This window comes from Panicum hallii, chromosome 6 (genome assembly GCF_002211085.1).
Source record: "Panicum hallii strain FIL2 chromosome 6, PHallii_v3.1, whole genome shotgun sequence".
Lineage (NCBI taxonomy): Eukaryota > Viridiplantae > Streptophyta > Magnoliopsida > Poales > Poaceae > Panicum > Panicum hallii.
The window spans coordinates 30,260,182-30,281,229 of NC_038047.1; the positions used below are offsets into that span (position 1 = coordinate 30,260,182).

The 21,048-nt window shown below is 42.0% G+C and overlaps 1 protein-coding gene across 3 annotated transcripts; it reads right to left on the reverse strand.

Annotated features, from left to right (window-relative positions):
- Positions 1-822: 822 nt before the first annotated feature.
- Positions 823-7,690, reverse strand: LOC112897121 (bifunctional nuclease 2). 3 transcript variants are annotated; one of them, XM_025965323.1, is made up of 11 exons: positions 7,498-7,690; positions 4,155-4,457; positions 3,421-3,591; positions 3,281-3,330; positions 3,147-3,203; positions 3,000-3,065; positions 2,852-2,926; positions 2,102-2,220; positions 1,707-1,798; positions 1,219-1,277; positions 823-1,139 (listed from the first exon to the last, which is right to left on the reverse strand). In XM_025965323.1, the coding sequence occupies exons 2-10, from the start codon at positions 4,447-4,449 to the stop codon at positions 1,222-1,224; spliced, it is 981 nt and encodes a 326-aa protein (XP_025821108.1). In that variant the 5' UTR covers positions 4,450-4,457; positions 7,498-7,690; the 3' UTR covers positions 823-1,139; positions 1,219-1,221. The 3 variants fall into 3 exon arrangements, with proteins under 3 accessions (XP_025821108.1, XP_025821106.1, XP_025821107.1); XM_025965321.1 differs by lacking the exon at positions 7,498-7,690 and adding an exon at positions 5,336-5,488; XM_025965322.1 differs by lacking the exon at positions 7,498-7,690 and adding an exon at positions 5,336-5,471 and having other exon boundaries at positions 4,155-4,453.
- Positions 7,691-21,048: the final 13,358 nt, after the last annotated feature.

Here is a 21,048-nt window from a genome sequence, read left to right on the forward strand (position 1 = left end):
CGATGGCTACACCGGATGAGAATGTAGAAGGCTTTGGTGTAAAAGATATTAAGATTTTGGCGGAAACATTTTAGAAACATCAATTTCGTGGATCTCCACACCTCCTGTCAAACCTCCCATACTAGGAAGTGGGACCATCGTAAAAGATACAGTAGATCTATTGATGAGAAAGGATTTCCATTGTTTCAACTTTTACGGTACAGAAATGCAAGTCTGCACTATGACGCCGTTTTGTCTTATTCTATCTGGATTTCTCTCGGATGGCTCGAGTTTTCGCGAAACATGATTCTAGCGAACGCACTGCAATGGCAAGTCTCGATATTCGTGATACATGATAACATTTTCTACTTACGTTCACACCATACGTTTCTAATCGGACAGCCAAAGATTAATTTGCTGACGTGGTCAAACCAAACGAGCCGGAATGCACTGGCTGTAGAGTATAAAGATTTGAGGTCATGGGCTTTTCATTTCCTCGGTTTTAATTATGGGTTACACTAGACACCGTTAAGGACCAATAACATTCCCTTTTTTTTTTAATGCCAAGAGCATTCCCTCATGATATACATTAATATGGAGATTTCGTTAATACGTCCTGTGCACGCACAAGTTCTATGCCGTGCAGCCTGCGCGTCGTGGACACACGCAGGCTAAACCCCACACTAACCTGCTTAAGCTTTCGACTTCACCTCACGTAAAGTAAGTAATTTGGGTTCCAAATATATGAATTGTAATAGCGTAGCTTAGAGGTTAAAAATTTATAATGACATGAATTCAATTGACCCTATATACTATATTGGTGCAACTCACCACAACCACCAATTTAGGCCTCAACCTCCATAACCTCCATTGCACACATATGAACCATCATGGTCCAAATTCCAATTGGGGTAGGATGTCGCAGAAGGTATTTTAATTCCGACGACATACACATTGGCGCCCACAAACATGACAGATTTTTGTTTTCCATGGATTAGCTTTTACTTGGAAGCTTAGTCTGAATTTACAGAAGCCAATTCTCAAGTCCATATAATATGTACATCTAGTTACATAGAGCCATAACCAGTGTCAAGTCATCTGGAATGCACACTGGAATTCAGCAGGGCGTCATCTTTATTTACACCATCAAGATGGGCGCACTGTCAAGAGTGAGAAACAGTCACAAATCCGTGAAAGTAGAATGACTAGACGGAAAACAGAGCTACACGAGTTTAGAACCTTTCAGGCCCAGTTCTTCCGCTTGGACCTCAGCTGCATCAGTTTGTCCTTCCATGATGCTGTAGAAACCAAGAAATAAACCAATCAACATTCTAAACAAAACAGTACTAAGTCTGCTCTTTAAACTAAAGCTCACTATTTTCCAAGGTTCTAAATACCCCGCTATAGCTGTTTTGAGGCAGGGTACAGCTATTTGAACTTATGTATAATTTAGCCGCTATAGCCTGTTATAGCCTCATTTAGCCCGCTATTAGCTGTTTTTAGAGTCCAGTCGCTAAACCCCTTAGCCTGCTATTTTGAACCATGCTATTTTCCAACATTAACACATCCAAGGTGATTTATTGTGCTCAGGGTCCTTTGTAACTCATGCAGGAAACAGAGTTATGCTTATTTAACATTTCAAACAATTTCAAGAGAGATTCCCATGAAACATTATCTTGATGGCTGGATGAATTGGAACGGAGCCATAATAAGAGATAGTATGTTACCGGCATCCTTGTATCTCTCTTCAACAGCTGCAATGAGCATGTTCCGCACTAATCCAAACTCTTGAGCCTCAACACAGGGCTGTCCATCAGGTCTGATAAAAAGTGCAAGTGTAATAGGTCGGTTGGTGAGCTTTCTACATCTTAAATAGTGAAGTGCAGACGAATCTCCTCAAACTGCACCCAATGCAAAAACTATGAAAATGTATCAATTTATCAGTTCCTCTCTGCCCTCTCTTGTGTATATTTCGTTTGTTTGTGGGGTATTTTATGGAAGAATGCAAGTAACAAGTCTGTAGGCAGATATAAACAAAAGTTACCGGCATTCTTACAGCTGTTGCATGACATTATTGGTTTCAGGCAATCAATGACAAACATCAAGTATATTTGTAAAATACCTGTCAAGTTCTGTAAACAACAGCGCCTCTGATACACCGGCTGCTACCGTCATTCTTGCTGGCTCAAGTGGCCTTATGCCATCACTGTATGCAAGACTTCTATGAACTTGAATAGGAACCTGTTCGTGTCAAGAAAGTAAAATCAATATGGACAGTAAGGATTTTCACAGATGTTTTAAATTTTTTCTAAACATTGTAAATCCAAGCAACTGTCCAATTTTCATTTCATTGCTACTGCTCACTTTCGTGGGCAAATGTTGTATACTAAGATACGATGTTGCATGTCACTTCATACCATTAACTGTCTTGATGAACTTGTGGCAATGGAAATTTTATACCAGCATGCGGGTACAGGTATTGGAACGGGTATAAATACCTCTAGTGGGTGTGGGTATGGGATGGTACTATCTAGCGGGTATGTACCCATTGCCATCTCTAATTGGACTAACATTGTAATTTATTAAAAAAACAAGGCAATGCAGATTCAGAGATGTAATCTAACTGGTCCAATCTTAAATCCAATGTAGCATGTCTCTTGATACCTTAACTGTCTCAATGAACTAGTGACATAGGACTAACATTGTTATTTATTAAAAAAATAGACAAACCAGACTCAGAAATGTAATCTAATTGGTCCAATATCAAAAGGAAAGCCACTATAGAAACAAAGAGAAGAGCAAGAACTGCAAACGTCAGACTACTTAATGAATTAGCATCTAGCAGAACCTTCAACAAGAATAATAAATATACCTTGCAGCGAACTGCGATGTTGATAGCATCTGAAGGTCGAAGATCAAAGGTGATACTGTCCGTAGGATCTTCTGTCTGCAGGACAGGTGGTTTCTAGTTTAGAATGTTATATATTGAAACGAAGCAGTCTCATCATCAAAATTAGTACCTTCGTCAGATAGAGTTCAGCACAATATGCTTCTTGAATTCTTTTGTTTACCCGAACAAGTTTTACCTGCAAAAAAAGTACAAACATCATGATAGAAGGGGCAAGTGAATCAACATGTTATTATGTGAGCTTCCAAATTATGCTGACCTCATAACCCATTTTATCAATCATTTCCTTGACAACTTGATATATGGTAGGTCGTGCCTACAACAGATAAGTGTCACAGACTGCATCTAGCATAATAAACTGAAGCAAAGAGCTATAGTGACAGAAGGTATTACAATGTGGACATTGCGAATAGCTGCCATCAAAAGTACACTTGGCATCTCCACTGCAAAAAGTAAGTACATACAAATATATGAAAATCAATTAAAAGTTTAATTTCAAAGCAAACAGATCAAAGTTAAAGAGTTTCACATACAAACAATGATTGGAAGTAAAGTTTCGCTTCCATCTTCAATCCTCAAAACAATAGCTGGTTGTGGTGCACTCTCTGGGATATTTCTTCCTTGAGAATTATTATGCACACATCGCAGGTTTTTGCCATCTCGCATCTTGATTACATATCCTTCTGATCCACTTCTAACCTCAACTGAGACAGAAAACCGCAACAAGAGATCTTACTTTCAACAGGTACTGGAGGCACCCATGTCTAAAATGTTTTTATTTAACTGATTAGTTGTCAGACAATCAATTTGCCATTTTTTCCATCAGTAGAACTTAAGTCAACTCATATTCAACCATCATTTAGATTCAGGAATATCATATCTATCAACTCAACTTAGGACTGGTCAAAACTGTTATAATAAATAAACCATTCCAAACAGGCTGGACAAATTTTTCCCTGCGTGCGAACAGTAGTTGCAGTCGAAGTTCACGCACAGTGGAAATGTTATCAGCCTGTTGGAATGGTTTTGACTAGTGCAATTAATGTATGGTAGCATCACAACATAATAGTCCTGTTCTATTCAACAGTAAAGGTAGAGCTAAAAAAAGGGCTAAACTGCAATGCAAAACCAAAATATTCAGCTGTTTCCTCTAGCTATCAGTCCCTAGTGGTTTGCCGGAGAACATTAAAATCTTCAGAAAGTCATCTTATCAGGAAAAATAAATTTCAGAGTAACAACTTGAGTCATATTCATGTGAAGGGATTACCTGCTTCTAGCACAGTTGAATTAACATAATCTTCATCTCTCTCGCTAAAGTTTCCAGCCATGTATCCATTACCATCAGAAGATGAGCTGAAGCTACAGCAAACATGGCTGGAACTCTTCGCGGGTGGCTGAGAGATTGGAGAAATGAATCTAGTAATGTTCCTGAATTTTGACATGGCACCGAAAAATGCAGTCCCAAGCTGCCCAGATTTTACAAGGGAGTTGCTGATGAGCGCAGCAGCAGGCAGTTTTGCTTGCATCACGGGACGGCATAGAACAGGCCCCTCCATCGCCATCAATCTGCCTACATGGTAAAAATGAAACAAATAAATAAATATCCATCATCGCCTCTGGATAATGTCCTGGGGAATCAGTCCAAGTCACCAATAGCAACGGAAAAGTCAGAAAAATGATTCCGGCTCTGCGTGGATGTATTATCAGTTTCCCATTTCCTGATAATGACATATCAACCAACAATCTGGCTTCAGAGCTCAACGTCTGATCCTAATTAAGTGCTGATTATTTACCGCCCAACCCCAAAATGTAGTGTCGGTTGCTGCGTCCCATCCTCAAAATTTTTGCATCGAAATAAGCATCCTAAACAATTTTTTTTGAAAACTAATCCTAAACAAATTTCATTACCACAGCTGGAGATACCATCGAATACTCGTCCGTACAGCAAGGTTAGCAGTAATCCGTTGATTCGCATCAGCGTCAGAACAAACTATTTAGCAAGGTCACCTCACTTATCGATTGAACTGAGCAATCAGGTGAAGAATCCTTAAAACTCATACTTCTCCGAATGCACACCACAACGGCACATGGCAATCGATGAAAGTACGGACCAAACATCCACGAAATTGCATCCTTCTTCACGCCACACGACGAGTATCGACGGGCCCCAGCAGCGATAGCAAAGCAAGCAAGAATCCGCCCAAATCGAAGCTTAACCGTAAAGCACTCACCCGAAGCCTAATCCCCAACAGAAAAAAAGAACAACCACCAGCTGCCTCCTCCCAAGAAACGAGAAAAAAAAGGACAAAAGAAGATAATCCCACCCAGAAATGGGAAAAGAATCGGAAGAGACTAAGAGAGTGAGAGCAAGCCGCGAGAATCGGATCGAGAATCGCGTCGGGGCCAAGCCTGATTTGGAAAAGGGGGGCGAGGAAAGGATCGGCTTACCAGCAGCAATGGCCGCCGCTCCTTGGAACCGAGAGGAGGAAGCAGAGCACGAGCGCAACTTCAGAGGGGGGGGGGGGAGAGAGAGAGAGACGATCGCAGTGGATTACGATGTGTTCTGGTAGAAAAAGGGAACAGAAAGAGGTGGGGCTTGCTTGCTTTTCGCTTTATCTGGAAGAGATTAGAAACATGAAACGGTGGGCGGGCGTGGGAGTTCCTCTCCTGAATTACTCTTTTGCCCCACTTTCTTGGCTCGGCTCTGTTTTGCTCTCGGCTCCTCCCCGTGGCTTGTCTCGTGCGGAACAGTTGCCGTAAGCAGCCTATTTGTTAGAGGAAATTCCCTATTTCACACTCATATAAACAGCCATAGAATTTTTGAAGTAATAGAAATGAAGTTTTATTAAATAACTAAAATTTTTCTTTAAAATTTATTATGGATAATTATTTTATAAAAATACTTCATGATGCAATAGGAATATCAGGTACTTTTACACATTTTTTTTAAGTACTTTTGTGCCATAAAAATTTAGATAATCTTCAAAAGTAGCCTAATTTGGTAAATTTTAGTTTAAACATTTAAAATGCTCAATGTCTATTTTTATGCAAAATAGGTTCATTTCCATCTCTTGTATACCTGCAAAAGGTTTCATGATTTTTGGAGATGATTTGTACGTCGTTTTGGTTAAAAAGGAGATTAGAAGCATCCACAGGTTACTGTTCACGTCACTTAACTGACGGAAGGAACGGCAGTGTCGAAAAGAAAATGGAAGTAGAAGTCAGTGTCAAATAGGGAACAAAAATTATTTTGAGGGCCAACGAGGGAACCACTCATTATATGAGTGTCAAATAGAGAATTTTCTCTATTTCTTATGCGCATACTCATATTTATACTTATACGGATATTCTATAGTTACAAATACTTTCGAGATATTAGAAGATATCTTAAGACTGACCAAGAACCTTGCCTCCGCTCTCCTAGGAGTTTCTTGATGTCTGCGTCTTTTGTCGGTTTCTTGTTATCGATGCTTCAAGTTTTTTTTCTTGCTAAAATAATAGGTTTGTTAAATTCTATAATGAATCTAGAAAAATATGAGAAGGATTTCAGATGAATAGATCCCATCATAAAAGTTCAAATCGATTGAGTTAGTTATAGGATTTAAGCTAACAGTCAAGCATATTATTGCTTCTTGAACAAGCACCTAGGTAAAAAAAAACACCTTAGTGATATCTAAAAGGAGCATGGCCATCATGGCTCCATGACCCAGCAAGTTTGACCAAAATTCAGGTTTGTGATAAAACAAAAATAAGAGTGCAGTCAAGTATGAAGTATATATGTTAGTATGAAATGTGAGGCCCACGTGTCAATTATGTTTCTTTTTCTTTCAACTACAACCAATATGGATTTATTTTTCACAAGAAGTGAAATGTTTCAAATGGATTACAAAGCGGACACATGATTGATTATAATCATTTAAATCTTGGTAAACCAAAATTTGCAAAGCATTGAATTACTCCATACAAAGACTTTGGCGACCCAAAGTCTTCTATGCCATGACCAAAATTTGGCTTCAACCAAATGACAACCAAATTACTCGGACAAATACAGCCAAAATGTGCAAAGCTCTAAATCACTACATACAAAGACATTGAGCAGCCAAATCTTTTTTCCCATGACCCAGATTTGGCCTGAACCAAACCAAAGCAAAATTAATTGGACACGGCCAATTAAAGTTTGGTTTGCCTCCCTTGGGGCATAAACTTAACATGTTCTAAAAGAAGTTGTGCCCCCACACACATAAAAGAATCACTGTCATATTAGGTACCTCGCCAGATGCCTTTACCTCATGATCCACTACCTCCTATACCATGTTACCACTCTTTTAGAAAATATGGGGTAAGAACTTTTGCTAGCATTTTACCTTTACCAATAGGGAGATTAAATGCCTTACATTTCAGATCTTTTGTCAACATCCAATGTTACTCTTCCAGATGAAACGGATTGGACACACACCCTAACAGTCTAAAATATCCTAACGTCTTAGAGAAAAAAAAATGCTAGGCTTCTACGAGGAGCCAAGAGCCAGCCGGAGCCAATGAGCCATGTAGTAGGGCCAAAAATGTCAAAACCAGAAATCATCCTCTAGAAGCCTTCTTAACGCCATTACCTGCTCACGAACGCACACGCTCTCTGGGCGGCCCGCACCCCTCCCCAATCTCCGTGGCAGAGCACGAGTAAATGCACCCGAGGGCATTTCCGTTCTTGCCCACCGGCAGCCGCTTCCCTCGGCGGCCTGTGAGCCTGTGACAGCTGACGCCGGAGGGAGGAGGTCTGGAGGTGGGAGGAAGAGTGGTCAGTGGTAAGGGCGCGGTCTGTTGACACCCTCTCTGCACTGCCAGTGGCAGGGCTAGGAGCGCAGGCAGCACGACGCGTGTGGTCGAGTGACCCACACAGCGGCGTTGTGGGGAATCGGATAAGGCTGGCCTGGTTTCCCTTCCAGCACCACCCATCCCCCCCCCCCCCTCTCTCTCTCTCTCTCTCCCTCTCTCTCCCTCCCTCTCTCCCTCCCCACTTGCTCCTTGTTTTTTCTCCTTAAGCCGTTTTCTATGAAAGCAATAGCGTTCGTCCAGCTGATGCAAGACACCGGGATCCGGGAAGTGTGACTTTGGACTCCACATGCTCCGGGGAGGACGTGAATTACTTGGTGGTTTAGTTTTCCAAGTGGAGACTGTTGTAATGAATTTAAGCATTTCATGATCTGAGATGATATAAAGCCGAAAAGGTTAATACTTGCAGCCCGTTTAAAAGGATTTTACTGCATCCAGCTTCACCTATTTTTTCCAAACCATTGTACTTTGTATTATCTTTTACAGAAATAAAATAAGAAAAAATAAATTGTACCTATGATTCATTTCACTAAAACAGATGTACACATCTCACCGAAAGAAAAAAAACATGACTCAATCGGGGGTATTTCACGTTCTCTGTTCAGAATAAAGGCAATTGCAGTATTAAATTTTGTATAAAATAAATTATAATGAACACAGAAATTAGATATAACATATTAGATAACATAAACAATACTCAGGGTACATACTTAAGAAATAGATCAGATCACATAACACGTACTGAGTCTTGGCTGGAGGGCTGACAACGATGAACCCCGCTGCCGGTGACGATCAAGGCGGTTCTGTCAGGGATAGACCTAAGCGACTTGTACATGCTATGGGCGAAGGCTAAACTGGAACCGGGTGAACGTAAAGGGTGGACCACTTGGAAGATTTAAATGGCCTAAAAAAGAGCTCGACACAGCAATTTTTACACCGAATAAATTTTGATGTCTTCACATTATTACTGAGTACTACTCGGTATCTTCGTATTATGCTACATAATATATGCATTGTCTTTTTTCAGATCAAATTTCGGCAACAACCCTCCAGGCAGCACGGCATGCCATCACAATTCCGCTAGTTCCCAGGCTCGGGGGCTGGGCGATGCACACTACTCGACATGGCTCCTTCGGCTCTCCTGGCTCGTAAGCTCGGGGGCTAGATGCCGCAAAACTACTCGAAGACGACTCATATGAAGACTGAGAGTGCAGAAGAAACTCTAAGTCACCGCGCGGTTAAATAAACCAACGGGAGGCTCAATTTCACTGTGCAGAAGGCGAAGAGTTTTTCTCGGAATTTCAGAGTAACACCAATGCCACGATTTTTAGATCCTTTTTCCGAACCTAAGGGTTTTGGATTCAAGGCTCGGGGGCTGCAAGATACGTGTCATCGACTATTTATTTTTCGAATGTACTCGAAGGATAAGAAAAGAAGATTCAAGACTAATTTGACCCTCAGCTTGATTTTTCGATTCAACCTAAGGCTCGGGGGCTACTCCGTATGGAATGCGATTTTCCATCGCACCCCATACAAAAGAAGACTTGAAGCTATTCGTGTCATGAGCACCTCATAGCCTCGATGCAACCAAGAAAATACTCGAAGAAGACCTTCAAGATGGAGTTTCAGAAGAAGCCGAAGACTACTTCAGAAGTACTCGAAATGCCTGCAGTACTCGGCTATGAAGAGCTCGGGGGCTTGTCAGGGATAGATCCCCTTGGTACCACAAGGAAGCTACCTGTGAGGAAAAAGAAGTCTGATTCCTACTAGGATTCCACTGTAATCCTATTAGGACTCATACCTTGTAATTCTACTAGGACTCCTACCTTGTAATCCTACTAGGAACCCCATCCTCTGGGATATATAAAGGAGGGCAGGGATACCTAGATAGGCAGAGAACCAACAGAGAGCAGCCAATAGGCAACTCAACACCCAAGCGCAGGGCGCAATATACAACACCCCAAAATAGGACGTAGGGTATTACGCTACTCTAGCGGCCTGAACCTATCTAAATTTGTATCTTGTGTCCTTGCGTTCACCTTCAAGTTTCAAATCCGGCGATCCCTCACCAAATAATCACCTACCTTAGGGTATCCCTAGGTAGGCCGACGGTAAAAATACTGACGGGTTTGCCCGTGAGGCGACGGAGTTGGGTGGAAGACGTGCCATGGTGAAGACCTTGAGCAGTCGCGCGAAGCGCTTCCAAAAATCTTATTCGCCCTCTCCCGATGTAGGATCCCAAAGGCGAAGGGTTCTGGAGACCTACTCTCCCTTCGCCGGTGCACGCCGGCCCTCGGGATGGAGAAGCCTACGGTGGCGGGCCAGCAGCGAGAAGAGGCAAAACCCTAACTTGATTCGGTGTATTTTTGGTGGAGGCTGTTGGGTCATATAGCCAACCGCCATCTCTTTCCTCCACTAGTAAGATGGGACTAAACTTGCACCACATCCTCTTGCATACATGGGCCTTTGAGATTTACTAGAATTTCTAAAATATTAATGGGCCAAGCCCACTAAAATTCCAGCAATCCCCACCAGATCTCAAATACCCATTTAGAATTTTGCCTATTCTTACCACTGTTTAATATACTAGTGTTTTAGCAGAGACTAACTTCCGCCTAGAGCTTTAATCTATGCTTGTTCATAACTTGACAGTGGAGTATGCCTTGAATTGCTAGTTTTCTGCGAACAAGTTTCACTTGAAGTCATAACCAGTACAAGGCTGCCAGTAGCCTACCTCTCGGGTGGAGCATATACGTCGTACTCCCTGGTCTCTTCATGAGCTTGCTAGAGATTACTCAAATTTCATAGACTGTGGCATTTAATAGTCAGGCTCATATATGTGTTCTTTCAAGGATGCTCTGTAGGACAACACCTTTGCTTATCAAAGTCTAATAGAAACACATTAAGGCGTATAGCATTTGAGAGTATTGCATCTTCACTTAGAGAGGGTTAAAAGTTACTCTCCTCAGTTAACCATGTTCATCCCAGATCCTAATTCATAGGATCTCCGATCATAAAGGTTGGGTTACTACAATGGCAACCTATTTGGTTCTCATACCCATCTCTCTCGATGCATTTTCAATTACATTCCGTGAAAGGCCTTTTGTAAAGGGATCTATCAGATTTTTCTCTATTGAGATATAAGTCACACTTATGACTCCGGAGTTTCTCAACTTTCTGACTGACTGCAGTCATCTCTTGACGTGTCTTGATGACTTCGCATTATCTTTAGCACTGTTGACCTGGACTATCACTATTTGATTGTCACAGTTCGAAAGAATAGCCGGCACTATTTTTCAACCACAGGCAAGTCCATCAAGAGCTCACACAACCATTCTGCTTCAACAGTGCCTGTGTCTAGAGCAGTAAGTTCTGCTTTCATGGTTGACCTAGTCAAAATGGTATGTTTGCAAGACCTCTATGATATCGCACCACCTCCTAGGTAAACACATACCCATTCATGTCACACATCTCATCTGTATTAGAAATCCAGTTTGAATCACTATATCCCTCTAGCACAGCGGGGTGCCCAGAATAGTGAATCCCATAGCTCGTAGTAGCCCATAAGCCGATCAAGTGTATGCCAATGATCAGAACCCAGGTTTGATATGAACCTACTCAATTTGCTCACAGCAAAAGATATGTCGGGCCTCGTTGTGCTAGCTAAGTGTATGAGTGAACCAAGAATTTGAGAGTACTTCAATTGATCCTTAGCAATATTCATATTCTTGCGAAGTATTCTACTAGGATTATAAGGTGTTGGAGATGGCTGGGTATTCATGTAACCGAATTGGCTCAAGATCTTCTCCACATAATGGGATTGTGAAAGAATAATCACATTCTCATTCTTAATAAACTTAATGTTCAGGATCACATCAGCTTCTCCCATATCTTTCATATTAGAGCTCTTTTACAAGAAAGACTTGACATCATTGATTACGTCAATATTTGTGCCAAAAGTTAATATGTCATCCACGTACAGGCATAATATAACTCCGTGACCCCACCATTGAAGATAGTACACACATCTATCAGCCTTGTTAATGACAAAGCCTGCAAAAGTCAAGGTTCCGTCGAACTTCTCATGCCATTGCTTAGATGTTAATTTCTGACTATACAAGGATTTTAATAGCTTGCACACCTTGCTTTCCTAACCCTTAGTTACAAACCTATCTGGCTGATCCATATAGATCTTCTCATTCAACTCTCCACTTAGGAAAGTTGTCTTTACGTTCATCTGATGAACGATAAGACCATATGAGGCAGCTAGGGAAAGTAGTGCTCGAATGGTGGTTAATGTAGCAATGGGTGAGTAAGTATCAAAAAAGTCTTCTCCTTTAGCCACAAGCCGAGCCTTATACTTCTCAATAGTACCATCAGGTCTAAGCTTCTTCTTGAATACCCATTTACAGCCAACTGGTTTGCAACCATAGGGTCATTTAGTTAATTCCCAAGTCCTGTTTGGATAGAGTCGAGTCCATCTCGTTATGAACAGCTTCTTTCCAATCATCTGCATCAGGAGATACTTATGCCTCTGCAATAGACGTGGGAGTATCATCCACAAGGTAAACAGTGAAATCATCACCAAAGGATTTTGCAACCCTCTGTCTCTTACTCCTCCTAGGAGCTTCACTGTCATCCTTCTCAAGGACTTTCTCATTCTCAATAGGTTGTTCAGAAGGCTCAACAGGTGCAATAGATTTAGGAGTTATCTCAGTAGAAAATCTAGAAGTGCTATGCAAATCTTTCATAGGAAACATATTCTCAAAAAATGTTGCATCACGGAATTCCATAATAGTATCAACATGCATATCAGGTACCTCTGATTTAACTACTAAAAATATATAAGAAATGCTCCGCTGAGCATACCCCAGAAAGACGCAATCCACTGTCTTAGGTCCCAACTTGCATTTCTTCGGAATAGGTACATTGACTTTCGCGAAGCATCCCCAAGTGCGCAAATAAGAAAGTGATGGTTTTCTCCCAATCCACATCTTATATGGTGTTTGATCTTTTGTTTGGAACTCTATTCAGAACATGACATAAAATTAACAGAGCCTTAGATAAACCAGCAGTGTCCAACATGGTGTTAACCAAGTCAGTCAGGGTGTGGTTTTTTCTCTCAGCAACCCTGTTTGATTTGGATGAATAGGGAGACGTTCTCTCATGAATAACACCATGTTCCTCAAAAAATTCATCAAAGAATTTGGAGAAATACTCACCACCACGATCAGACCTTAGACGTTTGATCTTTCTCTCTAGTTGATTTTCAACTTCTACTTTATAGATTTTAAAATAGTCGAACGCTTCATCTTTAGTTTGCAACAAATAAACATAGCAAAATCTAGTCGCATCATCAATCAACGTCATGAAATATTTCTTTCCACCTTTTATCAACACACCATTCATCTTGCAGATATCAGAAGTATGAGTTCTAGAGGTACCAAATTCCTCTCCTCAGCCAACTTGTGAGGTTTTTGAGGTTGCTTTGGTTGCACACAACTATGGCACTTAGAACCTTTGGAATGGTGAAGCTCGGTATTAAACACATGCTGGAAAGCCGAGATATTAAACCAAAATTAACGTAACATAAACAAGAATGCCAAACATGCATCATCATTAAAGCCACCACAAATATGGTTCACTAACTTATTACAAAATTCTGCAGGAGAAAAGTAGAACAAGCCTTCGTTATCATATCCTTTACCAACGAATTGTCCATGCTTAGACACTAATAATTTATTGGACTCTAAAACTACCTTAAAACCATCCATATATAGAAGGGAGCCACTCACGAGATTCTTGTTGATAGAAGGGACATAATGCACGTTCTTCAGCTCCACGATCTTTCACGAAGTAAACTTCAGATCTACCGTGTCAACACGATGACCAGAAGCATGTGATCCATTCCTCATCAGGATAGAAGAACCCCGAGCGACCTAGTAAGAAGAATACATAGAGATGTCAGCACACACATAGACATTAGCACTCGTATTAAGCCACCAACTGGTAGATTGAAATACTAAAAAGATATAGGTAAATTACCATACCCGTCTCGGTGTTGCTCATGGTCACTGTATCAACAATCTTGGATCCAGATCTATAGCTAGCCTTCTCCTTGGGATTTGCACGGTTTGGATAGTCCCTTGCGAAGTGTCCTTCATCACCACACATGTAGCAAGCTCTTGTAGCTTTAGTAGTCTTCTTCTTCTTGAAGGTAGTAGTCTTGACAGGTCTGTTGACAGCCTTCTCTTTGTTCTCGCTGTGTGGGTGGTTCTTCTGCACCATGTTGGTGCTGGAGTGGTCCTCACCTCCTTTCTCAGTAGCATCCTTAGCCTGAGACTTCTCCTCAACATCAAGAGATGCTATCAGGTTTTCAACTGATATTTCCTGTCTCCTGTGTTTCAGAGATGTGGCGAAATTCCTCCATGAGGAGGGCAACTTTGCAATCATACACCCAGCCACAAACTTATCGGGTAAAGAATAATTTAGGAGTTCAAGTTTCTTCACAAGGATCTGTATCTCATGAGCCTGCTCTACCACAGAACGGTTGTTTACCCTCCTGAAGTCATGAAAGCTTTCCATGGTATACAGTTCACTGCCAGCATCAGTCGCATCATACTTTGCAACCAATGCATCCCACAGCTCTTTTGCATCTGTTATGTGCATGTACACATCAACCAGACGATCAACAAGAATACTTATAACGTAGCCCATGAAGATATTGTTGGCATCCATGAACTTCTTCCTCTCCTCAGGAGAATGTTCAACTGCTGGTATGCCAAGTCTCGCTTCCCATGCTTGCATTACAGTCCGCTAGAGACGGACCTTGACTTGCCATCTCTCAAAGTGCACATCAGAAAACTTTTCCAGCCTCGGTGCATCAGCAAAACCAGCCACTGTAAAATTGTCTAAAACAAGATTTTTTGGATTGCAGTATTAAATTTTGTATGAAATAAATTATGATAAACATAGAAACTAGCATGCATAGATATAATATACTAGACAAAATAAACAACATAGCCGGAATCTTAGGGTACATGTTTAAGAAGTAGATCAGATCATTGAACACGTACTGAGTCTTGGCTAGAGGGCTGACGATGATGAGCTGCCGCTGCTGGAGACAACGAAGGCAGTTAGCCCGTGAGGCGATGGAGTTGGGTGGAAGACATGCCGTGGTGAAGACCTTGAGCAGTCGCACGAAGCACTTCCCAAAAATCTTATTCGCCCTCTCCCGGTGCAGGATCCCAAAAGCGAAGAGTTCCAAAGATCTACTCTCCTGTTCGTCGTTGCACCTGGCGCTCGGGATGGAGAAGGCTACGGTAGCGGCGCAGCAGCGAGAAGATGCAAAACCCTAGCTTGTTTTGATGTATTTTTGGTGAAGGCCGTTGGGTCATATATATAGGAAAGACAACCGCCATCCCTCTCCTCCACTGGCTATGTGAGACTAAACTTGCACCGCATTCTCTTGCATACATAGGTATTTACGATTTACTAGAATTTTTAAAATGTTAATGGGCCAAGCCCACTAAAATTCCAGCATTCTCTACTTTTTTTTTATGATTCTCTTTCTTTTAAATGTTTGTTTGTTAAATGAGAATCGCTTTGTGACCGTTTGCTGATACATTGTTTTAGATTCATTAAAAATTGTATGTATTACCGAAAGAAATATTGTATGTAGTATGAGGAGAGAAGTGAATCTTCTGATAAACGTCATTTTGAGTTACTTTTCTTTGTAGAAAAGGAAGATAATAGGTTTCTCTTTTCTATATTAATGCAAGCTTGGCAGAATCCTGCCAGCAACGTTCAAAATAAAAATACAGGTTTCGTCTGTTTCTGATTCGAAACACTTGCCTGGGCTACCGTTTGAAGGGATCTTATTTTTTTTAAGAGAATAAAATCCAAAATCCTACCAAACAAGGCATCAATTAGGCCGTATCATGTGCGCCAACTCAACATATCAATGCAGATTGTGTGGGCAATGGCATTCATCTTGATTAGCACGAGATGTGGTTGCGCTGCATGGCTGGAACCAAGGAAGCCGCGTAGAGGTGGGCAGCCCCAGCTTTGAGCACTAGCTCATCACGTCAACGTCTTTAGACGACTAGTAGGCGTACAGCGACCTAAATAATATTGAGAGGAAAGAAGTTGAACGAAAACTGGCTGTTACACAGTATAGTTTAGTTTTTGTGTGTTTGTTAAGCACTAAGCAGACACATGATCAGAACGAGCCACGTCTTCATCTGGTTCTTACCTAAAAAAGGTTATGTCTAAAGATTGTTTTTTTTAGAAAGAAGGTCTAAGAGCAACTCCAAGAGTCTGGGTACAATCCTAACTAAATTTAGAGTTTTAGAAGGTCTATAAAAAAATAGAGAGCTTTATAATCAGAGGGTAAACCAACAGACTCTCCAAATCCCTTGGCTATCCATATTCAAATCACCTCTTTTCTCCTTTTCTCGTTGTTCCGTCCGACACCACCCAGACCACACTGCTCCATGTCGCTGCTGCGCTTCTCGCCGCGCCCACCGGGCTGCTGCGCTAGGAGTGCGTGCAAGCCGCCGCCGGGGCCGGGGTCGGGGCTGCCCCGAGGCAGCACAACAGCCGCTCCTCGCCATCAAGGTCGAGCTCAAGCAGCTCATACTCTCCATCCTCGATGCTAGGCACGCGGCAGCACCTCGCCCCCGACGCCGACTGCCCTGCGGCGGCAGAGGGCCCTGCGAAGGGCGGATCTGCAACCGCGGCGGCCACCCCCCGGCCGCGGAGGGCTTGGCGACGGCTCGGTGGTGATGGGATCCTATCGGGGGGTTGCTCTCCATGGCTAGGCCTCCCGCAGTGGCGAACATGGGGGCGCTGCGCGCGCCAGAATGGGAGCTGCTCATGGAGGCTTGGCTCCCGTGCGCGGGAAAGAGGAGGGGGAGGGCGCATGAGCGTGCGGGAGGAGGTGATGGCGAGGGCGACGGGCTTGGCAAATAAAGCTAGCGGAGGGCTGTGGATTGCGAGCGAGATAGCGAGGATCGGAAAATAGAGAGATTGTTGGATCCGGTTTTCACCCTAGCTTTGGCATCTTTACCGATCCAACTACTTTCACGGAGTTTGTTGGAGTTGCTCTAAAAATTTGTTCTGTATGCATGCATGTGCGCTTGTATTTCGATGTAGTAGTACGGTAAAAGATAGGTTTTTTTTGAGAAGGTCTAAAGGTGGTTTGTACATTCCAGAAAGAGGAGACAAAATGTTATCCAAGATGGAATTCATAGACCACCGGTTTCCCTTGCTAGAGCAGAGCAACTGTTCCAAATCAATGGGGGATACAACTGTACAGGAAGGCCCCTATCTCCGATCAACGAGGGCTGCCCTGATCTGCCCCCGTGAAAATATCTGGCAACATGGAGAAGGGGACCGCCGATCGCCGGCGGGTCACATCGTCGTCGATCAGCGATCGTCATTCGCGTCGCTCGCCGCCTATCGCGACGGGAGTGGCTGGCCGAGCCGGGGGATCAGGAGATTCGATAATTCAAGGGGACGGCAGGGGAAGGGATCGCAGGAAGCGGATGAGGAAGGTGTGGCTCCCACTGGGCATGGACCACCGGGCCAGTCGGTGGCGCAAGGCTCCAGCAGCGGCCTCCGACCGAGCGCCATCATGCACGCGGATGAAGGCGGCGGGGCGGCAACGGCACGACGGCCGGCCGCGCCTCAAAGAGCGGCGGGGCCCTCTCGGCGAACCTGTTCCGGGGTCCGAGCTGCCCGCGCGGTAGGTGGATTCATGACCGTATCTCCCAGCTCCTGCCGTCCTTATCCATCGATGATTGGACGGCACCAGGTCCGTGTGGTAGTGTGGTTTTGGTCTGGCCTTCGCCGAAAACAGATCGACTAGTGTGTCAATATTTTCTCATTAACCAATAATAAGCTTTTCCTGGCCAATAGCGGGCGTGTACACAACACGTATAGCACTATAACAGAATACGTCCAGTAAAAGACCTGTAGCTGCGCTAGAGTACTTAGCACGAATGTTGTTCATATTATGAGCCAAAGATGTGGAAAAGGGCGGTCGAAAGGAAAAATGAAAAGGAGTTTCAGGGGGGCTGAACAAATTGTCACCGAGCAAAAAAAAATGGTACATTACAAACTCATACATAATAGACTTGTGTGTGCACACTAAGAGACCATATTTGGATGGACTACCGTCGGATTAAGTTTAGTCCCATGTTTGATAGCAGGTTAAACATAGACTAATTGTGAACTGATCAAGTTTAATGGATTGTAACTACCAATTCAATTAGCTATAACCAATGCAATTAGATTAGTAATTAGTTCATGTTTAGTTCTAATTAGTCCGTACCAAATTTAAAGAGTAAAAAATTAGTCCCCTGATCAAAACGGGACCTAAATTTAAGCGAGGACCAAAGATGGCATGATATTATCAAACCCGTTAATGATACAGTAAAGTTTGGTCCCATAGTCACTAAATGTAAAATGGTTCATCATTTCTCTCAAAATGGAGAGTGGGTTTCCATGTAAGAGTAGTACGTACAATCATCATCAATAAATTTTAGCTTATCCTCTCACGTGCTTGTCCTTTATTTGAATATTATTTTGTTAAGTGCTTGGCAACGTGAAGTTTACAACAAATTGGCAAATGAATTAGACCCTGTTTGGTTTCGCTTACCTGAGAATCGCTTATCTGTGGTTTCGCTTACCTGAGAATCGCTTATCTAGGAATCAAGATTTTCTGGTAATCCGCTGTCTGGAGAATCTATTGTCTGAAGAATCTGGGGTGTTTGGCAATCCTAATTATTTCTAATGGATTGTCTGTTCTGATTGTAAAATGACCTATATACCTCTGAGTCCTGTAATAGCTCATTTTGATCGGATTTCTCCACCATTTTCAATTCTAAGTATATTATTAGTACCAGAATTTTGTTATAGTAGAATTATAGTCATAAAACACACAATAATGATAAAATAAACTAATAAATAATAGTCATGATGAACATAGATTAATAAGTAATACAATTTTACAATGATATTCAAGACATCATGGAGGCAGCAATAGCATCACGAAAGGCACCTATATCAATGTCATCTCCTGGAGCACTAGCATCATCATGGTTGGTTGGCTGCCGCTGGTAGCATCATTTTGCACATCGGAGTTGAAATCTGGATCTTTATTGGTATTTTCTCTAATAAAATTATGAAGAGCCATGCATGCAACTATAATTTTTGCTTGTTTGGTAATAGGATAGCTAGGCAAGTGCAACAAGATACGCCACTTCATCTTCAACACTCCAAATAAACGTTCAATCACATTTCTAAGTGATGAATGTGCTTGATTGAACATTTCTTTTTCTCCCACTGGTTGGTGATGTTGCCATTCCGAAACATGATACCTTTGTCCCTTATAAGGTGCAAGATACCCTTTTCTATTAGGATATCTGGAGTCTACAAGATAATACTTTCTATTGGGATGCTTTGGGAATTGGTTCTGGTATGTGAGTAGAGTATCCAAAAATACTCGAGTGCCATGTACGGATCCAGGCCAGCCAGTGACAACAAATGTAAATCTCATATCAAAGTCACAAACAGCCATGACATTTTGTGAAGTATACCCATGCCTACCAATATATTTTGGTTGTTCAGATGCCGGAACAGTGACTTCTATATGCGTGCCATCGATGGTACCAATATAATCTTTGAAATGAGGCCAAAACCTTGCTTCTTGCAACTTAGGGTGAATTGTTCCAAACTGTGGATCCTTTGGCCTAATATTGTGAAAAGCCAATCCCATAATAGCATCTACAACTTCATCAACCTTTCTACTAATTGTTTCCAATGAGTGTTTGAACCTATTCTCAACTTGCCTAAATGATTGAGGACCACCACACATCCAAAAAACATGGCTAATGCTTCCTTCGTACACATTTTTCGACTTGATTTTAACCTATAATTCTATACCAATGTGTCATGGAGATGTAGAAAAACTGACCTTGACATTCTAAACATATTATATCACTCAACTGGATCCGCTAGAGTTAGCTCAACCCATTGGATCCCAGTCATAACAGGAATATTATCAGGAATTGGTGCCTTCCTACTAGTTGATTCAGAACCCATGCACTCCAAAGCCAAATACGCCACCGAGAAATCATTATCTGAGTCACTTATCTATTACAAAAAAAGTAAATACATGAATCATATACCACACATACAACATATAATATTATTATGTCAACCATACAAAGGGAAATTATTGTCTCTCAAGCATACAACACAGGCAAACTATTATATCTCAAGCAAACAACAAATAGGAATAAAATGTCTCAAGCAAACAGAAAATAGAAATCAAATGTCTCAAACAAACACACTAGTGCTTCTTACTATCTTCCCATGCCCTCCTTAGCCAATTTAACCTCCCATTTGATGTCTTTAAAGTAATGAACACATCACGGTATTCTTTCTTTATAAGAAGTTGTGTGGCGTAGTAATATTCATCACTGTCTTCTTCAGCCCCATCCTTGATCACTTGATCTAACATGTTACCAATTTCCTCCCTAACACTGTCAACAATATTTGAGGTGGCTGAACTATTGCTACTTTCAGCTTTCTTCTCATATGCATCCACTAAACGCTTCATACACTGATCCCTAAAGGTCTTCTTCTTCTTTCCCTTGGGGGATAATGGAGCTGGCCTCTTGCCTAAAGTTGGAGTGACATTTGGGGGAGTAGGGACCTGCCCTTCCCTCTCTAACTCACTGTTATTCTGACCACCACCATCTTCTTGGCCACCACCTTCTCCATTCGAAGGAACAAATGATGTTTCATCTGTAACATTAACAGCCTCAAACATAATCCGCATTTGCTCCTCATGCTCAAGTGGTGCATCCCTAAAGCATATACAACCGGGCATAGCCTGAAAAGGAAAGGTAATAACCTTGTAAATTGAAACAGGTAACTTTTTTGTATTTCAAAAACTGAAAATCTACAATGTATACTCACATCATTTTGATCTTTCCACCATTTGTTATCCGCCACGATACACCCTGTCATAGGATCCAGGGTAGCCGGTAGCTCTCGTGTTCAATGTCTTCCATTGCGTATACCTTCTTTTAAGTGCATCCCACCTATTCTTCATTTGCCTTTCATTGTAAGGTCTCTTGGTATGTTCAAAAAACTTACGTACAAGATTTGCATACCCAGTGCTGTTCAAACAATATTGGGGCCTATTGTGGGCGAGAACTTCTTCCACACAAATATCATTAAAAGTTTTGGCAGCAAATGAATCCCATTTCACCACAACCTTCGCTCCTTTTTTCATCTACTCAAAATATAGGGTTAAC

Excerpts from the sequence above, each read along its gene's own strand:
- LOC112897121 (XM_025965323.1), bottom strand. The coding sequence starts at position 4,449 with ATGGCGATGGAGGGGCCTGTTCTATGCCGTCCCGTGATGCAAGCAAAA. Across the intron at positions 3,592-4,154 it reads TTCAACTGTGCTAGAAGCAG|TTGAGGTTAGAAGTGGATCA; the intron begins GTAATCCCTTCA and ends TTTCTGTCTCAG. Across the intron at positions 1,278-1,706 it reads AGAGAGATACAAGGATGCCG|CATCATGGAAGGACAAACTG; the intron begins GTAACATACTAT and ends TGGTTTCTACAG.